Here is a 24,835-nt window from a genome sequence, read left to right as displayed (position 1 = left end):
CAGCGACTGTCCCTACTAAGCAATTACCGCGAAACGCCTTCTCCGGAGAGACAGCGGCCCGGGAGGGAGGTGAGTGTTGTCTTGGGTCTTGGAGGTCCGGAACTGGGCAAGGGAGTGAGAGTAAAAGAAGAGAGTGTGAGCGCGGGCTATTTCCCCTAGGCTCTGGCCGCTCGCCCGTCCTGACCCGCCGCGTTTGTTTGGATTTAATCTTCAGGTTGCCGGCGCCCGCCCGCCCGCTGGCCTCGCGGGGTGAGGGGGAAGCAACCTTGCGTGTGGCTGGCGCCTGCTGGGTCCAGACACCCGCCCGTCCGCGCCGCTTCTCCCGCGACAGCTGCGTCCCTGAACCGCGGGGTCGTGTTTGTGTTTGACCTGCGGACACCCGCGGCGGGGCTCGCTGCCCGGGCGAGTGTCGGCAGGGAGGGGCGGCGCGGCGGAGGAAGAGGGAGCGGGAGCCCTGGGAGGCCGGGCGCCGCCATGGAACTGGGCCCGGAGCCCCCGCATCGCCGCCGCCTGCTCTTCGCCTGCAGCCCCTCTCCTGCGCCTCCGGTCGAGAAGGCGCTGTTCGGCACGCCAGCCGCCGGGGGCCTGTCGCCTGTCACCAACCTGACGGTCACCATGGATCAGCTGCAGGGACTGGGCAGGTGAGGGGGGACAGACGAGCGATTCCACGGGTCTCTGACCTCCCAGGTGGCTCTCGGGGAGATCAGGCCGGGAGAAGAGCCAGACCTGTCCGCCGTTTGAGGTCAGGTCGGTGTGGCGAGGGCTAGCCATGTGCACCCTCCCCCTCAGGCGGAATGTTGGGCGGGAGAGGCCGTTCGGACAGTCCAGGGCCGCCGTCAGCCCCGAGCCAGGCCCGGTAGGTAGGGGTGGGGGCAGCCCCAGGTCCCCATCCTCGCCACCCTTTCGGATTGCCCTGCCCTCTCTGACCCTGTCCCAGGAAGCTCTTTGGAATCCACCTCCACGGGGGGAAAAGCAGGCCCTCCTAGGCGCTCACTTCCCCGCTTTGCTGACCCGTCTTACAGTTTCCTGTGAGCTTTGTTCCTTCTCAACAAAGGGACATAGCATTTTCTCGCCTGAGGTTTGTACAGAACCATCGCAGTCCCTTGCCCCGTGCACGTTCCTGATGGCCACCCTCATGCATTGCTAAGGCCTGGCCTTTTTACTCAACTTTCTATGCTCAAAACTTCCCTGGGCTTCTTATAGCAAAATAAATAAATAAATGCACCCCAAGGTGCTTGCAGTGAAGCTTCTTTCCCTTCAGTCTTGGACATGCTATTTTTTAAGTTGAGCACATGTCCTGTAGGTCTTCTAACCTCTGAAAAAGGAGGACCTTTTCCTATTTGTTTTTCATCTCTGCTCCTAGCACAGTACCTACACACAGGACACATGCTCTCATTTCAGGAAATACTCCAGGCTTCATCATAGTCATGCTTTCCTGCAGTGCGACCCAGGCCATGCCTTCCACCCACTTCCTTTCTCATCATTTCTGTCTAGTACTAGCTACCTGGGTGTTTGGGTGGCAGTGTTCTGTGGGGTGTTCTAGAGGGAATGATGGTTGGTGACTGGCATCCTGGCTACTTGGCCTATCTCCTGTATGTAACCTGTTAGTTATGGCCTAGAAATACATAGAATTACTTCTCTTGGTTTCAGTGAGTATGAACAGCCGCTGGAAGTAAAAAACAGCAGTCTTCAGAGAATGGGCTCCTCCGAGTCAACCGATTCAGGTATTCTTTCGGTCCCTGGCATTTACCATGTGTCTGCTGTGTGGGGAACAGTACTGGGGATTTGCTGAACACACGCTTTTACCTAGAACCTTTGTGGCAGCATGGCGAGGGAGAACACCCATCAGGAGCTAACACCTAACTTACTGTCGGGTTGTGGAGACATCAGGCAGGAAAGGCCTTCTTTGCTAGGTAGGCCTGGTGCCACCCCACTGCCTTGGGTGCCACCCACCTCCCTTGGTGTAAATACTTGCTTTGCTTGTCATAGGACACGACCGTGTTTCCCAAACCTCCAAATTATGAATAGGATCTGACAAGATAAACTATTTGAAATAAAAACTTGCAGAACACTGGTGCTCCTTATTATCTCCATGGTCGGAATTGGATAGCCTCTTATCTAATCAACCAGGCAGTCAGGAGAAGGGTTTGCCTCTAGCACTCTCTCTTCAAATCCATTTTCCTTGACAGCATTTGCAAGTAGGAAAGGGGGATTTGTAGATATACCAAGAAAATATTTAAGACTTATGCAAATATTGTTTTCTACAGTCGTATAGAGACTTGACTTCATTTTTGGCAAAAAGTCCAAGCTGTGAGTCTTTGTTGACTGGCTTAAAGAAACAATACTAAGAATTTTACTTACTTTCATGACAAAATGGTGTTTTATGGACTGTTTCCTAAGAGGTGTTTTTATTTTCCGCAGGCTTCTGTCTGGATTCTCCTGGGCCCTTGGACAGTAAAGAAAAGTATGTATTCACTGCTTTTAAGTGTTTGTGCTTAAAAAAAAAACTTTTCTTCTTTATTATTTTTTTCAATGACCTTTGTCATATACTCTGGATTCAGCTGTCACTAGTAAGACTCCTGGTCAATACCTTAATGGGTTGTTTGTGTCGGTAATTTTTGGAACTTCCCTTTCTTTATCTTAGCTGTGATCTGGCCTTCCACCTGAGTCTCATTCAAGCCCTTGCCCCACCCGCTGACGTCCTGGCCTTCAGAGTGGCCTTGCTTCTATGGCCTTGAAGCCCAGTGTTGGGGTGCTTGTGAGACAGGACAGCTTCAGAAACCCATTCTTCCATCTTGCCTGAAGTGGGGATGTTTTTGACCGCCCTCAGACTATAGACTGAGCAACTGTGCATTCTGCTACCTCTTTGCTTTATTCTATTATTTACCTACTGATTCTATTGCAGCCTTGAAAATCCCATGAGGAGGATAAATTCCCTACCAGTAAGTTAATTCCCTTGTATATTTTGAACTAATACCTGTTATCTGCCCCTTAGCTATCAGTGTGATCTTGATAGTAGACCTTAATTTAGACAATGAAGACTGCTTTTCCTTAGTCTCAAACTCACTCAAACATTCCTAAAAGCAACTTCAATAACTGCCTCTTTTTCAGCTCTTTCTAACAGTTTTAATCAAAGTAGGAAGAGTTCTTTTCATGCAAACGGTGTTATTGGGGAAGGAGGTGATTTGGCAACCCTGAATCCCTGCAGAGAGGGCTGTGGGCCTTGTGGGGTTATGCATGAAATCATGTAGTGGGAACTTTTGTGCTGTGTTCTGGCAGGACAGAGCCCTGGCCACAGTCACTGCTGTGTGTGAGGGCCTAGGTCGCAGCCCCCCACCAGCCATCTGTTTTCCTTTAGAGAACTGAGTTGCCATTGAATTTTCATTTATGGACCATAATTTCTTTTTCATTTTGATAGCAGAAGCTCTTGGGGTGCAGTCCAGCTCTGAAGAGGAGCCATTCTGATTCTCTTGACCACGACGTCTTTCAGCTGATGGACCAGGATGAGAACAAGGAAAATGTGAGTGTTGCACCAACATACTCACTTAGGGCGGGAGTACAGCCCACTGGTGCCAGTGGCGTCCAGAGAAGCAGCCAGGCTGCCTCCTGGGAGGCTAAGCTTTTACCAGGGTCATGATTGCTCTGGAGTCAGAGAAGCCTCGGTTTGAATCCTAATGCTAATCAGCTCTATGACCTCTTTTAGGCGTCTTCATTTCTCTGTTTGTAAAGGAGGAGCAGCAGTGCCTTGCAGGGCTGCTGTGGGAGTGCAGTGAGACGACATAGGTAATGCATTGTAGGTGGTTCCTGGCTAGTTTTTCTGGAGGTGTCTGCCCGGGCCTTCCTCTCCCCCGTGTGCACTGGCCCTGGGAGGGGTTGTGTGCTTAGGGAAAAGCTGCTTGACAATGTTGGAAAGAAGGGAGCCAACAAGTCCCAGGGAGTTTCAGAGAAACTGAAATGGTTGCTTAGAGGATGAGCTTGTGGTTGTCTATTCAAAAGTCCGAGAACACCTTGGCCTGGCTTTTCTCTCACACCTGGCACACGTGCCTTGCACAGGGTAGGCATCCAAAATATTATAGTTCAAATGAATTAACTTTTCCAGTCTTCTTACTCTATTTCCACCCCTTTTCCATTCCCTGCTAACAAGCCATAGTTCACAATCCTTATACTCTTCTAGGGTTGGTATAAAACCTATTGCTCCCGTGAACTCTCCCAATGATTCCTTCAGCAATTTGCATGCTGTCCCGAGGGAGGCTATAGGAATGAGTTACTGTCCCGGGTGTTTGGAAGACTTGCATCAGCCTCTGTGTGGTGGCTGTCTACCCCTGCCTAGTCCGTCTGTGTTCGCCTGTCCCTCCCAAATTTGGCTTCTCCAAGGGTTGCCTGCTTGGAGCTTCATTCTAGAAGGAAAACAGCATAGGTTAAAGAGCTCTTGCTCTGGAGTTGTCCTGTCTACCTGTGAAGCCAGATCTTAGACACATCTGGCAGGTAAGATCTTTAGGGCCTGTAAGGCTTAAGCTTCCTTATCTGTAAAATGGTGGACAATCGGGTTATAGTTGACAGTTAATGAGCTAATGCGCAGAAAGTACTTCGTCCTATGTCGGTGTATAGGTGTTCTGATATTAGCTGTTCCTGCTCCAAATACATACCAAATGCTTAAGTGGGTATTTTAGGGTAGGGGGATTGTCAGTGCTTTTAAACTTGAAGTAGATGGAATCACACAGTGTGTATTCTTATCATTTTGACTTTTCACTCAGCATTTTGTGAGATTCATCCATGTCGCAGAGTAAACCAGTTTTTTCCCCATTACTTTTAATATGGGATACAATATTTTTTTTTAAGATTTATTTATTTATTTATTTATTTATTTATCTTTAGAGGGGAAGGGAGGGAGAGAAACATCAATGTATGGTTGCCTTTCATGCATCCCCTGCTGGGAACTGGCCTGCAACCCCAGTATGTGCCCTGACTGGGAATCGAACCGCGATTGTCTGGTTCACAGGCCCGCGCTCAATCCACTGAGCTACACCAGCCAGGGCTGGGATACAATAATTTTAAGCAAAAAAATGATCTCTTAGTGGGAGGAAGAAGATGGAAAATATAAAGCCCTCAAGCATATCTAGAGTGAAAAGTTTTGGCTCCATTCACAGGCATAGTGAAACAACTTTGCTGTAGATTTTACCAAGTTGTTGATTTAGCTTAGAACTCCCAGTGTTCTGTGTACTTGGCAGATACATGCTTGTTAGGAAATAATAGTGTGGTGAGAAAAAATGCTGTATAAGAAGTTGGCTGTTGACTGAGTCTTTGAAATTCTTAGTTACCCAGCTTTGCTGTTGGAGTTAGATCAGAAATGTGTAAACCCTTAGTTTGGGGTCGGTGCCCACGCCCTTGCCTGTCTCACCTGAGCTATAGCGGAGGCCCTAGTACTGGTTTCCATAGACCGTGGAAGATGTCTCGACTATACTGTCTTGCAGGAAGCCTTTGAGTTTAAGAAGCCAATAAGACCTGCGTCTCGTGGCTGCCTGCACTCTCATGGACTTGAGGAGAGTAAAGATCTCTTCACACAGAGGCAGAGTTCTGCCCCGGCTCGGATGGTATGTGTTCTGGCTTTCAGAGGGAAGTTTCCGACGGGAAGAGAATTAAAGCGCCTTTAACCCGGAATTGAAGACACTGCCGTGGCTCCTGCTGTCTTTACCTTGACTTTGTCTTTCAAAACTAGATAGCCACATTGTCAGTGTTGGTGCTGTGCCTGGAGAGCAGACAGGAGGAAGCGGAGTGAGAGAGAGTCTGTTTGGGATACTGTACTTGAGCAAAAAATATTTGACCTGGTCAGTTCTGGGAAATTAGTCTGCAGGCATCCTGGGTTGTTCTGCTATAAGTTCAGTGGGATTATATGTAGTACTTAAAACTTGCTCTTTCCTGATGCATCCTGAGTGCTAAGAGGTACTTCCCCCAGACTGATTTTTGGAGAGAACACTTAGTGTTTTCCAAAGGTGGTTTATTATGAACTATTGTGGATGTCAGGAAACCTAGCCTCTGGGCTACTTGATAATGATTGGGGCCACTTGCCCCATGGTTATTTATTTGCTAGACAGAGACTATCATTACTTCCAGAGTTTTCTGCTGGTGATCTGACAGCTACAGACTAGCGAGGCCCAACTTGAGCAAAATGACCATGTTTGGTTCCCAGGTTTTCTTGGGAACATGCATCTGAAAATACAATTCTCCAGACTGGCTTGTGGTCTGAGGTGTGGGTTCAGTCAGTCTGCTGTGTCTAGCATTAGTGCAGAGCACTTTCATGTGTCTGTAGCTGTGAAATAGCTAGACTTGCCCATTTTACAGATTGGGAAGGTGCTCGGGGAGGTTGGGTGGTTTGCCAAAAAGCAGAAGACCAGGATCTAACAAAACCTGATTCTTGAGTGCACAGTGAGTGACCCTTCAAGAGCTGCGTACCCAAACTCAGTGTGTTCCGTGTGTGTGTGTGCGCGCGCGCACGCTCAAAGCCAACGTCTCCTGTGATCACTTGGCCGTCCCTAATTGTGAACTGAAAGTGTAAACCGAGAGAAAGCCAGTGCTCGGCACACGGGTTTGGCGTTTGATGTGTCACGGGCGTTTCCTTGTGTCCTTGCTTCTGGTCTCCAAGCACCGTCTGTCTTCTCAGGGTGGCTGCTTGGTGTAGGAATCATGGAGAAAGAATGAGCTGTCCGGAGGTTTGTTTGTCATTTTCTTTTCTTTAAATTTTATTTATTGATTTTTGAGGGGGGGGACAGGAGGGAGAGAGAAATATCGATTTGTTGTTCCACGTATTTATGCATTAATTGGTTGATTTTCATACGTGTCCTGACCAGGGATTGAACCCACAACCTTGGTGTATGGGGACGACACTAACCAACTGAACTACCTGGTCAGGGCTGTTTGTCTTTTTTTTTTCCTGCTTTATTTTTTATTGTTTACAGTTGTCCTAGTTTTTTCCCCCTTTTGTCCCCCTCCTCCCGGCCCCCCATCTCCCACAGTCAGTCCCCTCTCCATTGTCCATGTCCATGAGTCACACATTCTTCAACTAATCCCTCCCCCTTCCTTCCAATTTGTTTGTCATTTTCTGTAGCACGTCTGCACCTAGGGATTCAAGGACCTAGGTCACAAAAAGTGGTGTTCTCCACTATGTGAGCATTCAGAGGGTGTTCCCACGTCCTGCTGGGTGGGAAACTGCTGGTGTGCCCCGGGGGTGCTCAGGTGCTCCTGTGCAGGGTCAGAGAAAGCCCAGGTCTTTTTTTATGCTGGAAAGCAAACTGGTGCCGGGCCAGAGCAGGCCAGCTGCAGAGAGGATTCCTAGTTGAGTGATCCACCCAGAGCCACTTGAAGATCTGTGCGCTTGTGTCCCTCGGGAGGGGGGGGGGTCTTAAGGATATTCATAGGATTAGTGTGGGAGCCACCTTGTTACTGTGGGAGAGAGAAGTATGTCTCTGAACTGTTTTCCTGGCTTTGGGAAGCATGTGGAAAAGAAATAATAAAGTGTCAGCAATGCTAGTATTAGCAGTATTTGTCTCCCTTTTTTAATAAAAAGATTTTATTTTTAGAGAGAGGGGAAGGGGAGGGAGAAAGAGAAGAGAAACACTGATGTGTGAGAGATACAGCAATAGGTTGCTTCTCTCACACGCCCCCAACTGAGGACCTGGCCTGCAAACCCAGGCCGGTGTCCTGACTGGGAATCAAACAGGCGACCTTTCTGTTCACAGGTCGGCACTCAATCTACTGAGCCACACTGGCCAGGGCTAAATTTTCTATATCAAGTATATACTGGTTGAATAATAATTTGGCTTCCCCAAAATCAAGACAGGGTTGCCTGATGAGATGCCTCCATGTTACTCCAGGAGTGGTCCCTCTCCTAGAGACAGTGTAACGGGGAGAAATGCTTGGGCTTCAGAGTCCAAACAAGTGAGCCCTGTAATCTTGGTAACCTGGCTTAAGCATCGGTTTTCTGACTTTTATTAAATTACTGACTTTTAGAGGAAGGGGGCAGGGAGAGAGAGAAACATCGATTTGTTGTTTCACTTACTGATTCATTCATGGGTTGCTTCTTGCATGTGCCCTGAGCAGAGATTGAACCCACAACCTTGGCCTCTCAGGACAGTGCTCTCTCTCACCAGCTGAGCTACCCAGCCAGGGCTGGTTTTCTGATTCGTTAAAGATGAAGAAAAGGATTATCCTTGTGTGTTGGGACTTAAGTGGGAATATACATGTAAAGATTGTATCATAACGTCTGGCCACATAGTAATTCCTCAGTTAAAAACTGAGCATCTGTCCTTTATTTTTTAAACGATTTTATTTATTCATTTTTAGAGAAAGGGGGAAGGGAGGGAGAAAGAGAGCGAGAGAAACATGGATCGGCTGCCTCCCACACACCCCAACTATGTACCCTACCCAACCTACAACCCAGGTGCTGGCCCGGTCTGGGAGTGGACCCCTCAGCTCCTCGATTCCACTGACAACCTACCCCACTGAGCCACGCCAGTCAGGGCGGAGCAGCTGTCATTTAAATTCCAAGTCTAAAGAATTAGGATTGTCACCATCTTGGAGCCTGTCAGGAACAGGACTGTATATGTACAGTGACAATAGGTGCGGAAGGCTGTGGTCCTAGGCCATTTCTGCCGGCTATACACAGGGTCTCTGGAACCAGAGGGCGCTCACAGATTTTGTAAAATCGAAGGTGTTTGTGCTCGAGGTGAAACTGAGTTCCCTCTAGGGAAGAGATGTGCGTATGTGCACGAAGCAGAGAACAGCGCGGTGACTCCTGGTGGGAAACCCGACAGAACCAGAGCGACCTGGGTAGCTCGTGCTCATGGAGACAGCGGCATGGTTTCGGCTAAATTCCAAAGCAGCCTTCCTGCCGAGGCCATTGGCCCCAGAATCTGTGTAACGCTGTACCCCGCAAGGGTTTAAACTTACTGAAAAGTAAATACACAGCCTTGACTGATGTGCTTCAGTTGGTTGGGGATCCTCTGGCAAAGTGAAGGATTCTGGGTTGGCATGCATGCTTGGGTTGTGGGTCAGTCCCCGGTCAAGATGAAAAGGGGAGCTGACGATGAGTATTTCTCTCACACATCAATGTTTCTCTTCTTTCTTTCTTCCTCCCTTCCCTCTCTCTAAAATAACTAAATGAAGTCTTTTTTATTTTTTTGAAGATTTTATTTATTTTTTAGCCGGAGGGGAAGGAAAGGAGAAAGAGAGGGAAACATCAATGTGTGGTTGCCTCTCTGCACCCCCTACTGGGGACCTGGCTGCAACCCAGGCATGTGCCCTGACTGGGAATCAAACCAGTGACCCTTTGGTTTGCAGGCCAAAACTCAACCACTGAGCCACACCAGCCAGGGCAGTAAGTCTTTCTTAAAAAGTTAAAAGAAAGAAAGAATGAATTAGGATCAAGGCCCTGTAGGTCAGTTGTTTAGAGAAGGGTCCAACCTCCCCTGCTGCCCACAGACCGACCGGTATTGGTTTGTAGCCTGTTGGGCACCGGGTCTCGAGCCTGAGCTCTGCCTCCTGTCGCCGCCCCACCCCCAACCCGTCCATCCACAGCTGACGCATCATCCAGAATCACCACGTTTGCAGGTTCATTTCCAGGTCCAGGCGCATACAAGGATCAACCAATGAACGCATAAATAAGTGAACAACAAATTGATGTGTGTGTCTCTCTCCCCCCTGCCCTCCTCTGTCTAAAATCAATAAATTAAAAAAAAATTAGGGTCAGCTTTTCTAGACCCACGGCACCCTTTACTTCCCCCGTCAGAACTGGAGTTCCGTAAGCGTTCTCCAGGCCGTTTCGTGGTCTCCCCCTTCCTCACTCCGGCAGATCACACACTGTCACAACCATCGCCGTGTTGATCCGCATTCACTGATTCCAATCTCCAACGGAATGAACCTGGTCTTTCACACAGAGCTGTCCCCGGGTCCTTCTGTGAGGCGAATGGCTTCTGAGAAGGGTTCTTTGTGAAGGCTGTTTGGCCTGACTCTACTTAATACTGTGTATGGACATCACATCATCTATGACCTTGGACTTCAAGGTCACATATATCCTTTGATTAGTAGCTGCTAAAATTGTACTTTTATAAACGATGTGCTGTACTTTCCTCATAAAAACTATTGGACCCATCCGGAGCAATCAAAGTGGGTCATTCGGTCACAAAGCGTGGGTTCTGTCTTGCAGCTTTCCGCACACGAGAGAGAGAGCAGTGAGCCAGGGAGTTGCATCCCTCTGTTTCTGCCCCAGTCGCCTGTGGCTGCCACCTTGTCTGATGAAGACGATGGCTTCATGGACCTCCTCGATGGGGAGAACCTGAAGGTGCTGTGTGCGTGCGTGTGTGCGTGTGCCTGTTACTCTCCATTCCACTAACTGCCCCTGGGGAAGTCATGTGAAAAAGTGCAGTGATTCTTGGAGCTTGAGTTGGCTGATATTTTTGTTCAGTTGGTGAGAAATTGAGGCTATCCTTCCAGATTAAATCCTGAGGGGCTTCAAAAGAAGATACTGGCATGATCCTTCTTAACCTGGAGGAGCTCACACTCTTATTTTTTTCGTGTGTGTGCAAGAGGTGTGAGTGGAGGACTAGCAGCCACATGGCATGAAGCTGGAGAGACGGGACATCCTCCCACGTGGAGGGAGGGTGCTTTCGGCTGTGGTCAGCTGCCTGCGCTGTAGAGTATCATTCCCTCCTGACCCTAAAATGCTGAGGGGTGGGGGAGAGAGACGAGCATTAGGTGCCGTCCCTCCAGGCCTAGCTGGTTTTCTGCAGGCAGAGTGACCCCCAGAGCATTTAAACTAATGCTAGTCTCCACTGCATCGTTGTCACACAGTTTTCTCTTTCTTTAGAATGATGAAGAGACCCCGTCCTGCATGGCAAGCCTGTGGACAGCTCCCCTCGTCATGAGAAGGACTACAAATGTTGTAAGGAACTCTGGGGTGTCTGGAGGGAACCTTAAGTGATTGGGTCTCTGAGACAGCACAAAACGGAAAACTAATTCTTCCGCTCGCATCACCACAGGAATGCGGAACTGTTTCATTTGAGATTCTGTCTTTGGGGCTGTGGGTCTTCGCTGGTCACTGGTGATTTCTGGTGCTAATGCACACTGTTTTTTCAAGGGGATCTTTGGTCCTCATTGGTGTATGAGTCAGTCTGGGTGATGTATATATGCGTGCAGTTCTTGTTTCTCCAACTTCTAGTTCATCTTAATCATTCTTGGCCAGCTAACATCCTTTTTTGAGTACCTCGGACCTCTTAGTAACTTCTGGTTGAAGATCACCGGATAATATCTGGAAAATACCTGCTAATTTGAATTTAAGAAATTCAATTATCCTTAGACTACCTAAGCTGCTATTGCCTTAAATTTTAACTGAAAGCTTCATGAGTGAGCAACTTGTAGCTGACAAAAGGAATCGGACCCTAGGCAACTCAATAGAGGAACAACCCCACCCAGTCACCCAGCTGCAGCAGGCACAGCCCCTCTTCCTCTGGGATGTTGACCGGAGAACTCTGGCCAGAGCCAAAAAAGACGGGGCTAGCTCTGCCCTGCTCTGATTGGTGAGGGGAGAACATGCTGGATGGCCAGATGTTTGGTTTTCTGCAGTTGAGAGAACATGGAAAGACCAGAACACGTTTAGAGAACAGCAACCGGTAGAATAAAGAGACTCAAAACCACGATAGATATTATGGACTGGTTGAAAACTTGGGACAGAGGGTTTTATTGGAAGAAGAATTAGTCTTGTTCTTAAATGCAGAAAAAGAACAACAGGTTTGGGACCACGGGACTTGGGCAGAGCTGTGAGCGGGTCGCTGCAGGAGCTAACAGGGTCCGGTGGCTGTTTGTGTTTGAGCCAGAAAGATGAGTTGCGGCGTGGAAAGTCGAGAGCGCTGCACGTGTAGAGGAAGGGGGTGGTCATCCGGGAGGGGAGGCTGCAGAAGGGGAACCAAGCAGCGCCTGGAGGTTCCTTATGAGCCACAGCAAGTGATGGCACCTTAACAGTCTAAGCTGTGGGCACAGCTGCAGGTAGTCTGGGGATGTGGCCCTGATGGAGGTGGGGTTCACAGGCTGTGGCCCTGGTGGGTCTCAAAACACCGCGCCTCCCTCAGGAGCCGCTGAGGAGCACACACCCACGTGGGCGCTCTCAGCGCCCCGGGCCCTACTGCACGGCGGGAGCTGGCCGTCTTCTATCCCTAGGTCTCTGGCTCTCACCTTTCCTAGCTTTGTCTTCACTTTTTTGTCCAAGTTTTTTGGCACATTTGCACAGAAAATGTGCCAAACATTTGGAACACTGCTTTACCTCTGTTTTTTACTCAAAGATTCTACTTTACTGTGGTCATTCCCCACATGGAGTTTCGTTAGGATTATTTTGGAGCTCAAGGGTGCTAGCAGTATTACCTGTAGATAACTGAGTTTTATGTGCTTTCTATGTTTTTCCATTTCTCCTGTATAGACTTAGCCACAGTTCATGTGTAGTCCCCCTTAAGTAGGACAGGCACTTGAATTTCTCAATTTAAATTGGAGTTGCCCTTGACTCGGCCATTTTGCTATAACTGTTAAAGGTATGAGCATAGCCTGTGGCCCGAGCCCTACAGTGGCCACTGAAGCTCAGCCTCACCCCTCTGCAGAGCAGGGCCCCGTTCTGGCCCCCACAGTCTGCCTGGCTCTGAGCAATTGTCTGATTTTGAGAAGGGGCAGCCAGCTTGCTGTGGCCTCCAGCGTTGGCTTCAGCGAGGAATTGTGGAGTCGCTAGATGACACCTTAGCCTGTGCTTCCACACTGAGACTTTACTTCCAGCTAGTGTCCTTGAACTAGGCACTTTTGGAGCTTCTATGTTGTCCTCTTGTCCTAAATAGGGTGTGTCTCCACTGACAGTGGAGACATCAGTTACTGATGTAACTGTCATCATCAGTTACAGCTCCGTTAGTTCAGTCCCAGTATTAAAACTTCGCACTTAAACAGCAGTAAGGCAACAGGAAGTGGGTTCTTTTCCTATTAAGGACAGCAGCTTATCTTGTGAGAGGGGGCTTGTTAAACACCTGCACACAGCCGTGCATGTCCCAGTTTAACGGGCGGATGGTGTGGACACTGCAAAGACAAGAGTGTCTGTCCCTGGAGAGGCTGTGTGTGCACCTCAGCGCAGTGAGCAGGTCGGGGGAGTCATTTGAGCTGGGTCTCGGGGTACGTGGGAACCTGCTGGGTGGCAGGATGTTCGTTCTCACCACAGAAGAGTCCATCTGAGGAAATAGCAAGCAGCCCAGGGAAGCTGGAGCCTGGTGCCTGTGTGGTGGGCGGGGCAAGCTGCAGTGGCTGCAGCTTGTCTGTGGGTCTGAGTGCGTCAGACCTGATTCCCCCAGAAACTCGGGTTTCCACAGTGTTCTTGTGTTAGCTGGGAGGGTGCCGGGCTCAGTGACAAACATGCCACTTGGGAGCCTGCTGTGACTATTCAGAAAAGTGCCTAGGACTTTCTCTGAATCATGTGGGAAGGAGGGGACAGATCAGCGGACCTTCACAAAGCAGAATTACTGGTGTTTGGGTATGAGAGAGGTAAAGAGAGGAAGCCATGAGAATGACACCAAGGTTTTCTGTTGGAGAGACACTTGTGATGTAGTTTCCTGGCTTTGCTGGGTGGTAGTGAGGTGTGTGTGTGTGTGCGCACACACGTGCGAGCCTGCTGTGTGGAGAGCCCGCCATGTCCCGTCTTCTGCGTGTCTTCTGGGATGGTGTGGGCGTGCCCTGCATCCCGCCACCTTAGCTGGGTCCAGCCAGCCAGGGGTTGAATGGGAATGGTAGGGCTTGGGGGCCTGGGTTTTAGACCCCACTTCCCCTACCTGTAAACTGTGACCTTGTGGCATGCACTTAGTCTGTCCTCATGTTCCCTGATCTGTGAAATAAGGCACGTCAATTAGAAGAGATCAGAGTTGTTCGGAAAAGCCTTTAATCCAAAACCTCTAGTCTGAGAACTTTTTGGATCATTCTCACTTATATTCCATAGCACCTAGCGCAGCACTTGACAAATGACAGTGCCTTGCAGTGTTTCTATTTTCCGTGGGAAATACCTGCGCCATCAACATACAGACTCGTGTTTCCGTTAGAGATACATTCAGATGGAAAATCTGAAGCAGAACTGAGCCCGCACAGGCATCCCTTATTTAGTATGCAGATGCCTAGAGAAAATTCTGTATCGTTACAAGTTGAGAGTTAACGCAACCTTAGCCATACCTATAAACTGATAGGTACATTTTTAACTGTCAACATCCCTGACTATAGATATAGGACAAATGAATTATAATCTTAAGGCCACTTAAATTATCGTCGATTACTGTGTACAGCTTTAATGAATAGGCCACCCCGATACAAATGTGACAACTAAATTTACAGGTCCTTTTGAAAGACATAAAGTGATATGCAGTGCAAGAATGCTTGGGAAATGGCTGCCAGTTTTATAAACTGGATTTGAAGTTACCAGGAGAGAACCATGGGCCCTTCACGACAGGTAGCTGTCGCAGGCTCACAACTGCCGAGGCTGCGTCGGAGTCGTGGTCCCTGCCTGTGGGGGCTCGCAGTTCCCGTGGGCCCTCTTCCCAAAACTGCGCCTGGATCTTCCACGTAAAAAGGAGAATCTCCGGCGTTCCTTAACATGGCACTGAAATAAACTTCAGGGAATAAGAAATAACTCCTTGGTGGAAGATCCAGTGTGGGAGTGCCACACTCCCCTGGGGCCTCTCGGGAACATTTCAAAGAAGAGGCAGCATTGACATTGGCCCCACAGAGGGCTTTCCTTTCCATGGAAGGAAAGGCCAGCCACGGCACACTGACTCGTGGTCAGGCGGACCGGCTGCCCTCGAGTCTCTGGGACATTAGTTCTAAAACGACTCAGGTAGAGAGGACTCCCGCTCCTCTGTAGACCCCTGTGCCCGTCTCCCAACGTACACTTTTTTAACCACCTTCCGAGCTCTGTCTTATAGTCTACCTGACGTCATTTCTGCATTTAGGTGGGATATTAAAATCTGTTGGGCAGCTCACGCAAGGTGCAAGTGATACAATAGAGGGCCGGGGGAAGCCCCAAACCGGTTTCTGCCTGTGACGGTTTCTTGACTCTCCGGACCCTGTGTAGACAGCAAGTTTTTTGAGGGCGTGGCTTGTCTTCCTCGTCTCCATATAATGGCAGCTTAGCATGTGTGGCTACGTATGGAGTGGCTACGGGGTGTCTGCTAGGTACCAGCCCTACGAGAGCTGGTGGCATCTGGTGAATGGGCAGTGTCTGCTAATGTAGGGTGGGGCTTAAACCTTCATGGAAGACCTAGGTCCATTCTCTTTACCACTCAAAGGAGCAGGTTTTAATGCAACATGACTCTTTTTTTATTCCCCCCAAAGGGCAATCGATGTAAGCTGTTCGACCCCACTTCCTCGTGCAGCTCCGCCACGCGGTCGGTGTTGAAAAGACCAGAACGATCCCAAGAGGAGTCCCCCCCTGGGAACACGAAGCGGAGGAAGAACACGGCTTGGGCCAGTCCCGCGGAGGCAGTGAGTCCAGAGAAGCGCCAGGAGGTTCGTTTTGCTCGAGGAGAGCGGTACTGTATTTTTCAGTTCTGAGATTTCCACTGGGTTCTCTTTCTTTGCTGAGACTTGATTTTTGTTTTTTTGCCTGTTTCACACGTTTGTAATCGCCTCTTGAAGACATGGCCTTACTTTCCATCTTGCTTTAAAGCAGGGCTGAGGGCGGGGAGGGGGCTTAGTTTCAGAGCAGTTCAGTTGGACACTGAAGGAATGGTAAACTTAGTAACCTATTTTTTTCCACTCTAGATTCAATTAAATACGTAATATCTTGATTTGTTAGTTATAAATGTTAACATTCAGTCTCCTTGTGAACATTCTAGGTGAATGTTTTTAAAAGTTCTGCTTAGAATGCTGGCCTCATTTCCCACTTTGGATTTGTTGCAGATTCTACATCAGTCTTCATCCCTGGTGTCTTCCTCAAAAGGGACCATTGAGAACATTTTGGATAATGATCCAAGGGACCTCATAGGAGACTTCTCCAAGGTAATTGTAAGCAGATGCAAGCCTCCAGCTATGGGATGCAGGGTTGGAGGGGCTTGCCTAGAACCCCCCGCAGCCCTTCTCCTTCTCTCTGGCAGTTTCTGCGGAGGAGACAGTTTGAGCGTTTTTTAAGGAGAGGAAACAGATTGATGATCGGGTGTGTCTTGGTCTCTGTGAGACTAAAGGCCTGACTGGTGCTGATCAGAGGTTTTAAGTAGAAGCTGCTCACCAGCCGCCTCGACTCTAACTTCAAGGCCAGGCTCCCTGGGAACTGTTTAGTATACAAATAGAAATGCAGAAAAGTGTGAATGAGCAGAAATCTGTAGCCTCACTACAAGTTTTGATAGCCTCACTATCAAAAGGTTATCTTGGAAGGTCCAGGGTTGAAACTGAATGGCTTCACTGCCCAGAGAAGCGTGGCCTTTGAGCGAGAAGACCCCGGGGAAGTCCAGAGATGGCCCAATGCGGATCTCCTGCAGAGGAGCCGGCCACCTTCGAACTGTGGGGAAATACAAGGCCGGGCAGGGGATGCATCAGTGGCGGCTTGTGTGGCCACCTATGGCTCGAAGGTTACCACATCAATCTTTTGTTTGTTAATTTAGCTACATTTATTAAAGCACGTATTATTATATTAGGCGAAGATTTCCAAATATGACCCAGTTCCTTTCCTCAAAAAATCCTAATGTGATCAGTAATACCTGTGGACACGGACCCCATGCATCACACAGTAGATTGAAATACATGTCAGTGCAATGTAAGCAGGCTAGGAGAAGCTGAGGGGGCCTCTCAGCGAGCAGATCGGTCTGGGCGGATGCTACTTCAGCCAGGGGGCTTGAAGGGACAGGAGACATAAGTGTTAAAAGTAGGAGACAAGTCCATGTCCAGTCCAAATACAGGAGCAAGCAAAGACCTGGGTGTGCCCTCGGTTTTACACCCTCCCACTCAGACATCTGAAAATGAGGGTAATATTAAATGCTCAGAAATTAATGGAGTGACCAGATGAGAAACTAACATGAAATACTAGGTTTGGTTTTGTTAAAGCTGCCTCTTCAGGCAGGTAAGCAGTATAAATGATACAGATATAGGCTTTCATATTTGCTAAGTCTCTCTCTCTCTTTTTTTAAGAGTTATCTCTTTAATACAGTTGCTGGGAAGCATCAGGATCTAAAATACATCTCTCCGGAAATTGTAAGTCATTCCTTTGGAGCCTGCCTCACGTAGAGTATGTGAGTCTGGTTGTTTCTGGCAGCCAAAGCTGAGTTTCCTGGGCTTTCTTTCCGCAGATGGCGTCTGTTTTGAATGGAAAGTTTGCCAACCTCATTAAAGAGTTTGTCATTATCGACTGCCGGTACCCTTATGAATACGAGGGAGGCCACATCAAGGTATGGATTCCGGGGGCTCGCTGGTGGGCCCTGCTGTCCCTGGAGGCATAGAGGGGACCCTAGACAGCATCTGTGCCTTTTTTTTTCTTTTAAATTTTAGATGGGGGAGGGGGGGAGAGAAACAGCGATTTGTTGTTCACCTTATGCATTCATTGGTTGGTTCTTATATGTTTGATCCCCTGACTGGGGGGTCAAACCCACAACCTTGGTATGTTGGGACAACGCTCTAACCAATGGTCAGGGCCAGCATCTGTGACTTTTTAAAAGGCGGGCGGTGACACCTGGCTGTCTGTCAGCTGGCAAGCTGGTCGTGGGGATGAAGAGACCACTGCGGGAAGGCATTTGACTCCCGGTGTGCTGAAAGTCCGTTTCCTGGTCCGCACTACTCTCCACCAGGATGTACAGCAAATGCTCCCTGCTGTGGCCCTCCCACCATCGCCCCAGCAAGGCCATTTCCAGGCGGTGCCCTCCGGTCTCTAAGCCAGGGCCCTCCGGCAGCACGGTTAAGCTGCCTGGTGGAAAGGGGTGTGAGGACACTTTCCTAGGAAGAAAGTAACTGCTTGTGCGTTTTAATCTTTTAACCGTTAAAATTGGTAAGGAGGTCATTTAAATACACTATTAGTGTTTCCACTGTCTTGTGGCTGTTGAAAGTCCCCGAATTCACAAATAGCACGCATGAAGTATAGGCATAACGGAATTCGAGGTGTCCGTTTAAACATCCTGCTCGTGGAATCGTTACTGCAAGTGTGAGACGTGGCTGCCAAGAATCTGTGGTACTTCTTCACAGGGCGCAGTGAACTTGCACATGGAGGAGGAGGTTGAAGACTTCTTACTCAAGAAGCCCATCGTGCCTGCTGACGGCAAGCGTGTGATCGTGGTGTTCCACTGTGAATTTTCTTCCGAGCGAGGCCCTCGCATGTGAGTGTTGCACAGGACTGGTTCTGTGGGGTGTGGCGGCATGTGGCTTGCCTTCGGAGCATCCTGCTGCACGAACTGGGCGTTTCCAGCCTGTACCATGGCCTGTGACCCAAACATAGTTTCAGGAAAGTATAAATTCACATGTAGCGGATGTTATCTAAAATTCTTCTCTACCTAGTGGTCACTAGATTTTGTGCACGACTCCCTTGAATGGAGTTAATAATAGGCTTGACTTGAGCAGCGCAGTTGCTACGGGCTTGTGGGCTTTGGTGGTCCACCCGTTTATGATGCTAGTGTCGCCCGTGCAGTGTCCCCCACCCGCACTGCTGAGTCAGTCCTTGTCCCTTTTAGGTGTGGTTCACCGTTTAAGCTTCCTTTACATGGAGTTGAACTCTGGCCCTTCCTGTTTCCACCACTGTCCTCAGTTCTCCCTGTGGGGCCACTGTTCTGAGGACATCCTTCAAGTACAGTGTAGTGACTCTATGCAAACGCCAGGAAAGTGTGAAACCCTCACTGCAAAACTTGATGTGATGCTGTCAAACACTCGTCCAGGTGATGTTTGCAAAGGAGTGGCTGTATACTCTTCACATTATTGCCACATTAGGGGCGAAAGGAAATGCCCCCCAAACATACCCCTTATTAGCACAAGCTTCTGTTAGAGAACGCCCTGTAACTACCCAAAGATACATTTTATACCAAAATAGGTGAAAGTATTTAATTATAATAAAATAACATTCACTTAAGATTTAAAGTAATATTCTGATGCTCTAACAGCATCCTCTACTCTCTCACTAGTGGTAACAGGATTGGTGCTGAAAAATGGTCAGACATGGATGATGATGTTGAAAAGCTAGGGAAGGGGCCAGCCAGCTGCCTGCCATCATCCATGTCCCTTCAGAAAGGCCTGTGAGCTAGAATGTGCTGGGCAGTATGGGGGCAGCGAAGGCACAGCAGAGAGCAGGCCTGATGGAGACCTCTGCAGGGGAGGCCTGGCCGGGAGACTAGGTGACGTGACAAGTGCTGGCAGACGGCCAAGGAGGCCGGCAGGGAGGAGCACAGCTCCAAATAGGATGGTCCGAGGGGCTCCTCCCAGGGCCGTGCTCTCGGCCGCTGTTTCGTTTGGAACCATTTCAAAGCTTGAAAAGGTTACCCCTGTGCATGCTTCACCCGATCCCACCACTCGCTAATATTTTGCTACATTTGCAGACAGATAATTCTGCGCACACAGCTACAACAGGACCTTCGTGTGTGTGGCCGTCTTCCTAAGTCTTTTAGTAGCTGTCTCCCAAGAGCGACGACTTTGTCATACCTTAGCACAAAGCCATGATCACATGAAGAGATGGCCTTTAAAAAATATATTTTATTTATTTTTAGAGAGAGGGTAAGGGAGGAAGAAAGGGAGAAAAACATTGATCTGCGATTGGTTGCCTCTCTTGCAACCATTCGCAACTGGGGACCTAGCCCACAACCCAGGCATGTGCCCAGACCAGGAATTGAACCAGTGAACTTTTGGCGAACAGGTGGCATTTGAGCAAGACCTAACACTCATTCCTAAGTGTTATCTGCTCTACAGATACTTACTTACTTCTCATGTGCCAGACACTCCCAGGCACTGGGCAGAACAGCAGTGGACAAACAGCCCCTGCCTTTAAGGAGCTTACATTTCAGAGGAAGCAGGTCGACATCATAAATATGTAAACTGTGTGATGTGTGAGGAAGTACTTCCCAGATGAGAGCAGAGGGGCAGGCTCCTGGGCCGGCTGGAGGAGCAGCAGGGGGTTGCTGTGGGTGGGAGCGATGGTGTGTGGGCAGCGGTGAGGACTCGGCCTTCGTTCCAAGGGTTGGGTAGGAGGGGCCGCCAGCCAGGTGAGGACACCAGGGAAGAATGTTTAGTGTTCAGTCCAGGCATGGGAGGCACATTAGGTGCCCTGCAGCAGGAGCAGGCTCAGCCTGTGGGTGGAGAGTGAGTGAGGAGCTGGCTGGAGGCTGTCACCGAAGATGAGGTGCGGGTGTTGGCAGGGAGAGGGTCAAAGGCTGGGGCTGTTTAACCTGGAGAAAGGAAACTGGGGGAAGAGACCATCTATCTTCCCATACAGGGCGGTGGCACTGGTTGTGACCGTGTTCCTAAAGATCACATGTGGCCAGGGACTTACAACTCAGCGCTGCTTTTTCCCAGGAATGAGTGTGAAGTTGGCCAGGTGTGTGTAAGGAGCACTTCAGCTCCAAGCACTGCAAGTGGTAGTGAAGTGGACTTCCATTCCTCTGCGTCGGAAGAGCTGACCTTGCTTTGCCTTCCTTGTCCTTTGTAGGTGCCGCTATGTGAGAGAGAGAGATCGGCTCGGGAACGAGTACCCCAAACTCCACTACCCTGAGCTGTATGTCCTGAAGGGCGGGTACAAGGAGTTTTTTCTGAAGTGCCAGGTGAGATGGGCTCTCTGGAGGGCATGGTTCACCCTTGCCCAGGTCGGACAGTTGGGTCTGTCAGACGGTCATGGCTGCTTGTTACCAGGGGTCTGGGGATTATCCCTGCACGAGAGGGGTACTAGAACCCATCGTGAGGTCTGCATTACTGCTCAGCCTCAGCTCCAGGGAGGGAGGGGGTAGGGTTAGGAGTGAAAGAGATGCACCCTGATCTTCCCCGTTCTTGCCCCCCAGTCCCACTGTGAGCCCCCCAGCTACCGGCCCATGCACCACGAGGACTTTAAAGAAGACCTGAAGAAGTTTCGCACCAAGAGCCGGACCTGGGCAGGGGAAAAGAGCAAGAGGGAGATGTACAGCCGCCTGAAGAAGCTCTGAGGCCAGCAGGGCCGGCGGCAGCAGCCTGAGCCTCCTCCGTCTGCCTCCCCCTTTGCTACAGAGAAACTTGAGCAAAGGGCCGACTCTGTGACATTGGAGAGGGAGCCTGGGCTTCCTGCCTTACACCTTACTTCCCACACTCCCAGGGTCAGAGCCCAGGGCGCCCCGCCGGCTGCGCCTTTTCGTCCCTGCGTCAGGGCTGCCTCCCCAGGCTGTCACGTGCCCAGTTTCGAGCACCAAGTTGACACGCTCTGCCTCTTCGTCCCCACAGCTGGAGAACCACCTGGGGCGACACCGGGTCCTGTCCCTTCTCGAGGGGAGGGCCAGAAGAGGGAGTGATGTAGAACAATGGAAGCGATGCCGGCCAGATACCAAAGACAGCCTGGGAAGGAAATGGTCTTTGTAGGAACCCCTATCTTTAATTTATTCAACCTCATCAATCACTTTATTATTTTTTTAACTCCTGGAAACTTTTATTTAACTGCTCTTTAAGTCAAAATACTGCCATTTTATCATCCCAAGGACTACCTCTGCTTTTAATTAAAAAAGGGGGGGTGGAGAAGAGGCCGAATGTGCGTGTGGGGCAGAAGTAGCTCTGTCGCCCCAGGAGGCACTGCGGTGCTGGGCTGCTGCTATTTAAAGCCAAAGACTGAGACCCTGGTGGAAGCAGGTGCTGGACTCGGCCTTCCTGCCAGGCACGAGCTACGCCTCCAGGACCTACCTCGAAGACCACTGAGGTCTGTTTGGGGTGGGGTGAGACCCCGCTCCCGCCCAGTTCCCTGTGATGTTGGCTGACATAGGAGTCAATGTGGAGAGCACTTGAGGCAGCTTCCATGGGGCTGCCCCTGGTCATTGTTGGAATGGTAGTGTAGGTGTCCCACAGTAGGGGGGCTGGGGTGGGTGGGGGGATATACACTGAGTGTTCTATTACTCTGGTACTCTGGATAGCTTTTGATTTTCTAAAAATAGTGATTTTATACGTCAAGGAGTATCAAATCAGTGTTGGCTGGCCCATCCAAGGGTGGGACGAGGGGCTGGAAGCCCTGGGCTTCAGGAGAAAGGCGAGGGTACAAGCATAGCAATGAGTGGGATGTTTCTCAGGAGGCAGCGTGGTGGATTGTGAAGGTGAAACTCTCGGGTTTATCATGTTTTGATTTGAGGGACAGGGAGTGGTGGATTGTCACCAATTGCTTCCTCATCCAACCCCAGGGCAGTCGGGGGTCTCGAAGGCGCACCCCCTGTCTGTGGAGCTGGGGCTGCCTTGACTGACTGCACAGGCCTGTTCGGTTCTGCTCATCCCCACCGTCTGGCGCCAGCCCCCTTGCCATCTCTGCGCCCTTGGGGTGCAGCCAAGTTTGTCCTGTACACAGGATTGAGTCCCCCTCTTGCCTTGGCTTCCTGTTCCGGAGCTGGGGAGGGAACCGGTGACGCTGGAGCTGACTGGTTGCTGTGTTAATGGGTTTGAGTTGCATTTGGCTACAAAACAATCTTGTTAGAAAAGTACGTGGGGAACGGCGGGAGAGGGAGGAGACCTTTGCCCGCACACACTGAGACATCGCAGTTGGTCTCTGTAATCTGGTGTGTAGGGGTTCTGTTCGAAGGCCTGGAAAGGGAGGTGGAATGGTGTTCAGATTATGCCGCTTTGAGAAACATTGCTAACCGACTGTTGCAGGCTCTGAAAATAAACCACCAATCCTGAACCCATGCTCTCTGCCTAATTCATGATTCAAAGGGAATTGTTTGCCTCTGCAGCTCTGGAACTGCACTTGACCAAAACCAGTGGCTGGGGCAGCCACGTCTCAGTGGCCTTCCGGGACGGCTGGAACAACCTCCAGTTACAGTCCAAAAACAGTTTCAGCCAGTTCAGATCTACTTGCATGATGAAAGAGGGACAGCAGAAGCTTGCCTGGACCACTGACATTTCCTTACAAAACCTTAGGTCTTAAGGATTAAGCAACAGGCCAGAAGGACCCTGAAGGGCACAGGAGTTTCCGCTGTGTTCTGGAAGCCAGAGAGGCTACTCAGAAGGAAACGGGTCAGGTTTCCTTCTGAGAAGAAAGTGGGGAGAAGCCTGGTAGGGGGATCCTGAGGGTGGCTGCCGAAATGGACAAATGCCAGAGCACACGTCTTCGGAAAGAGTGACACCTGGGGTAGAAAAGAACTCGTGTTCCTTCCTGTGTACTTTAAATCCTCCATCAATGTAGCAAAGGCTACACTAAAATATTTCACCCATGGTCCTGCCTCAAGTCAAAGTTCATTTAAACATTGTGTCTTCCGATTTGCATCTAGAGTAGAGGCACTATTCCGGCCTTTTAAATACGGAATGCGTGAGGAAATGAAGCTGCCTGTGTTACCAACCAGTTTCCAGTACTGCTGTCCGCGTGTTTCCGTGTTGTGAAGGCTTGGAGGAGGGACCGGGTTCCCAGAGTGCCAGACGGACTGGCTGCCCTTCGGCGGCACTGCTCCCGCTCCCGCCTGGTTTGTTGAGCCTTCCAAAGGGACTGCGTGGCTGAGCATCCCCGCCCTCCTCCAGTCAGCTCTTGTCACAGTAGTAGTAGTATTATTTTTTAAAGATTTTATTTATTTATTTTTAGAGAGGAAGAGAAGGAGAGAAATATCAATGTATGGTTGCCTCTTGTGTGTCCCCCGCTGGGAACTGGCCTGCAACCCAGGCACGTGCCCTGACTGGGAATCGAACCAGGACCCTGTGGCTCACAAGCCCGCGCTCAATCCACTGAACCACACCAGCCAGGGCTGTCACATTATTTTTGAAAGTACTGTATAGTGATGACTTTTTAAAAAAGATTTTGTTTATTTTTAGAGAGAAGGGAGGAGAAAGGGTGAGAAACGGACGTGTGAGAAATACATCGATTGGTTGCCTCTTGCACGCCCTCATCTGGGGACCTGGCCCAAAACCCAAGCATGTGCCCTGACTGGGAACCGAACCAGTGGCCTTTCAGTCTGCTGGCCAGCATACAGTCCACGAGCCACACCAGCCAGGGCTAGTGATAACGTTTAACTATACATAGAAACCATATGGCTGTATTCGAATCCGTTCCATATTAGCATACCTTCCCCAAAACAAGATTTTGTGTTCCTAGTGAGAAGATTAAAAACTTTCACTAGTTTGTCCACATAAACTCAGTTTTATGGTGGATATAGACAAATATCTACTTGTAGTTAATATCTGAATATTTGAAAGCACATCTAAAATGTTAATTTAGATATGCTGCTTCTCACTCTTTCAAAATAAAATTTAAAATTCTTCAACGTCTATTTCTGCACCAAGTACTAGTTCCCACAAACTCATTCAAATTCTTTAACAGGACACAGTTCATGTGTGAAAAACTGCCCAAGGCCAAGTAATCATTCTTGTGATTGGGGCTTTTTAATTTGTGGCATAAGTACATGTATGATTTCCACAAGATCACTGTTTTCTCTTTTAATCTTGGAGAACTCCAAACTGGGTTAAAAAGCAGTGCTGTGATCATAGATTCCCAAGTGGGCAGGTCGCGAGGGCAGTACCACCCTAGGCCTGTGCTTTGTCTAGTGAGAGGCTGTAAGCTCACACACCTTGGCAGTGCCAGCAGTAACACCCCAGGCAAGTGGGACCGCCCTCGAGGGCGCAAAGAATCTTAACTGCCCTGCAATCCAGTGGTTTTCAAACCCTTTACCTTAAGGCATGCATTAAT

At 49.6% G+C, this 24,835-nt stretch overlaps 1 protein-coding gene across 4 annotated transcripts; it reads left to right on the top strand.

The window, feature by feature from the left end:
- CDC25A (cell division cycle 25A) lies at window positions 1-22,843 on the top strand. 4 transcript variants are annotated; one of them, XM_037130502.2, is made up of 16 exons: window positions 1-69; window positions 215-641; window positions 1,651-1,724; window positions 2,422-2,464; window positions 2,906-2,942; window positions 3,422-3,520; window positions 5,472-5,591; window positions 10,199-10,333; window positions 10,859-10,933; window positions 15,385-15,558; window positions 15,952-16,050; window positions 17,173-17,235; window positions 17,331-17,429; window positions 18,217-18,347; window positions 20,657-20,768; window positions 21,003-22,843. In XM_037130502.2, the coding sequence occupies exons 2-16, from the start codon at window positions 475-477 to the stop codon at window positions 21,141-21,143; spliced, it is 1,569 nt and encodes a 522-aa protein (XP_036986397.1). In that variant the 5' UTR covers window positions 1-69; window positions 215-474; the 3' UTR covers window positions 21,144-22,843. The 4 variants fall into 4 exon arrangements, with proteins under 4 accessions (XP_036986397.1, XP_036986390.1, XP_036986417.1 ...); XM_037130495.2 differs by having other exon boundaries at window positions 3,419-3,520; XM_037130522.2 differs by lacking the exon at window positions 5,472-5,591.
- Window positions 22,844-24,835: the final 1,992 nt, after the last annotated feature.

This window comes from Artibeus jamaicensis, unplaced genomic scaffold (genome assembly GCF_021234435.1).
Source record: "Artibeus jamaicensis isolate MK-2021 breed Jamaican fruit bat unplaced genomic scaffold, CSHL_Jam_final contig_519, whole genome shotgun sequence".
Lineage (NCBI taxonomy): Eukaryota > Metazoa > Chordata > Mammalia > Chiroptera > Phyllostomidae > Artibeus > Artibeus jamaicensis.
The sequence above is the reverse complement of the archived record's forward strand: the minus strand, read 5'-3'. Positions and strand labels throughout refer to the sequence as shown.

Bases quoted from the DNA above. Each gene is read 5' to 3' on its own strand.
- CDC25A (XM_037130495.2), top strand. From the start codon at position 475: ATGGAACTGGGCCCGGAGCCCCCGCATCGCCGCCGCCTGCTCTTCGCC. The intron at 642-1,650 runs GTGAGGGGGGAC...TCTTGGTTTCAG, and splicing joins CAGCTGCAGGGACTGGGCAG to TGAGTATGAACAGCCGCTGG. The intron at 15,559-15,951 runs GTTCGTTTTGCT...GATTTGTTGCAG, and splicing joins GTCCAGAGAAGCGCCAGGAG to ATTCTACATCAGTCTTCATC.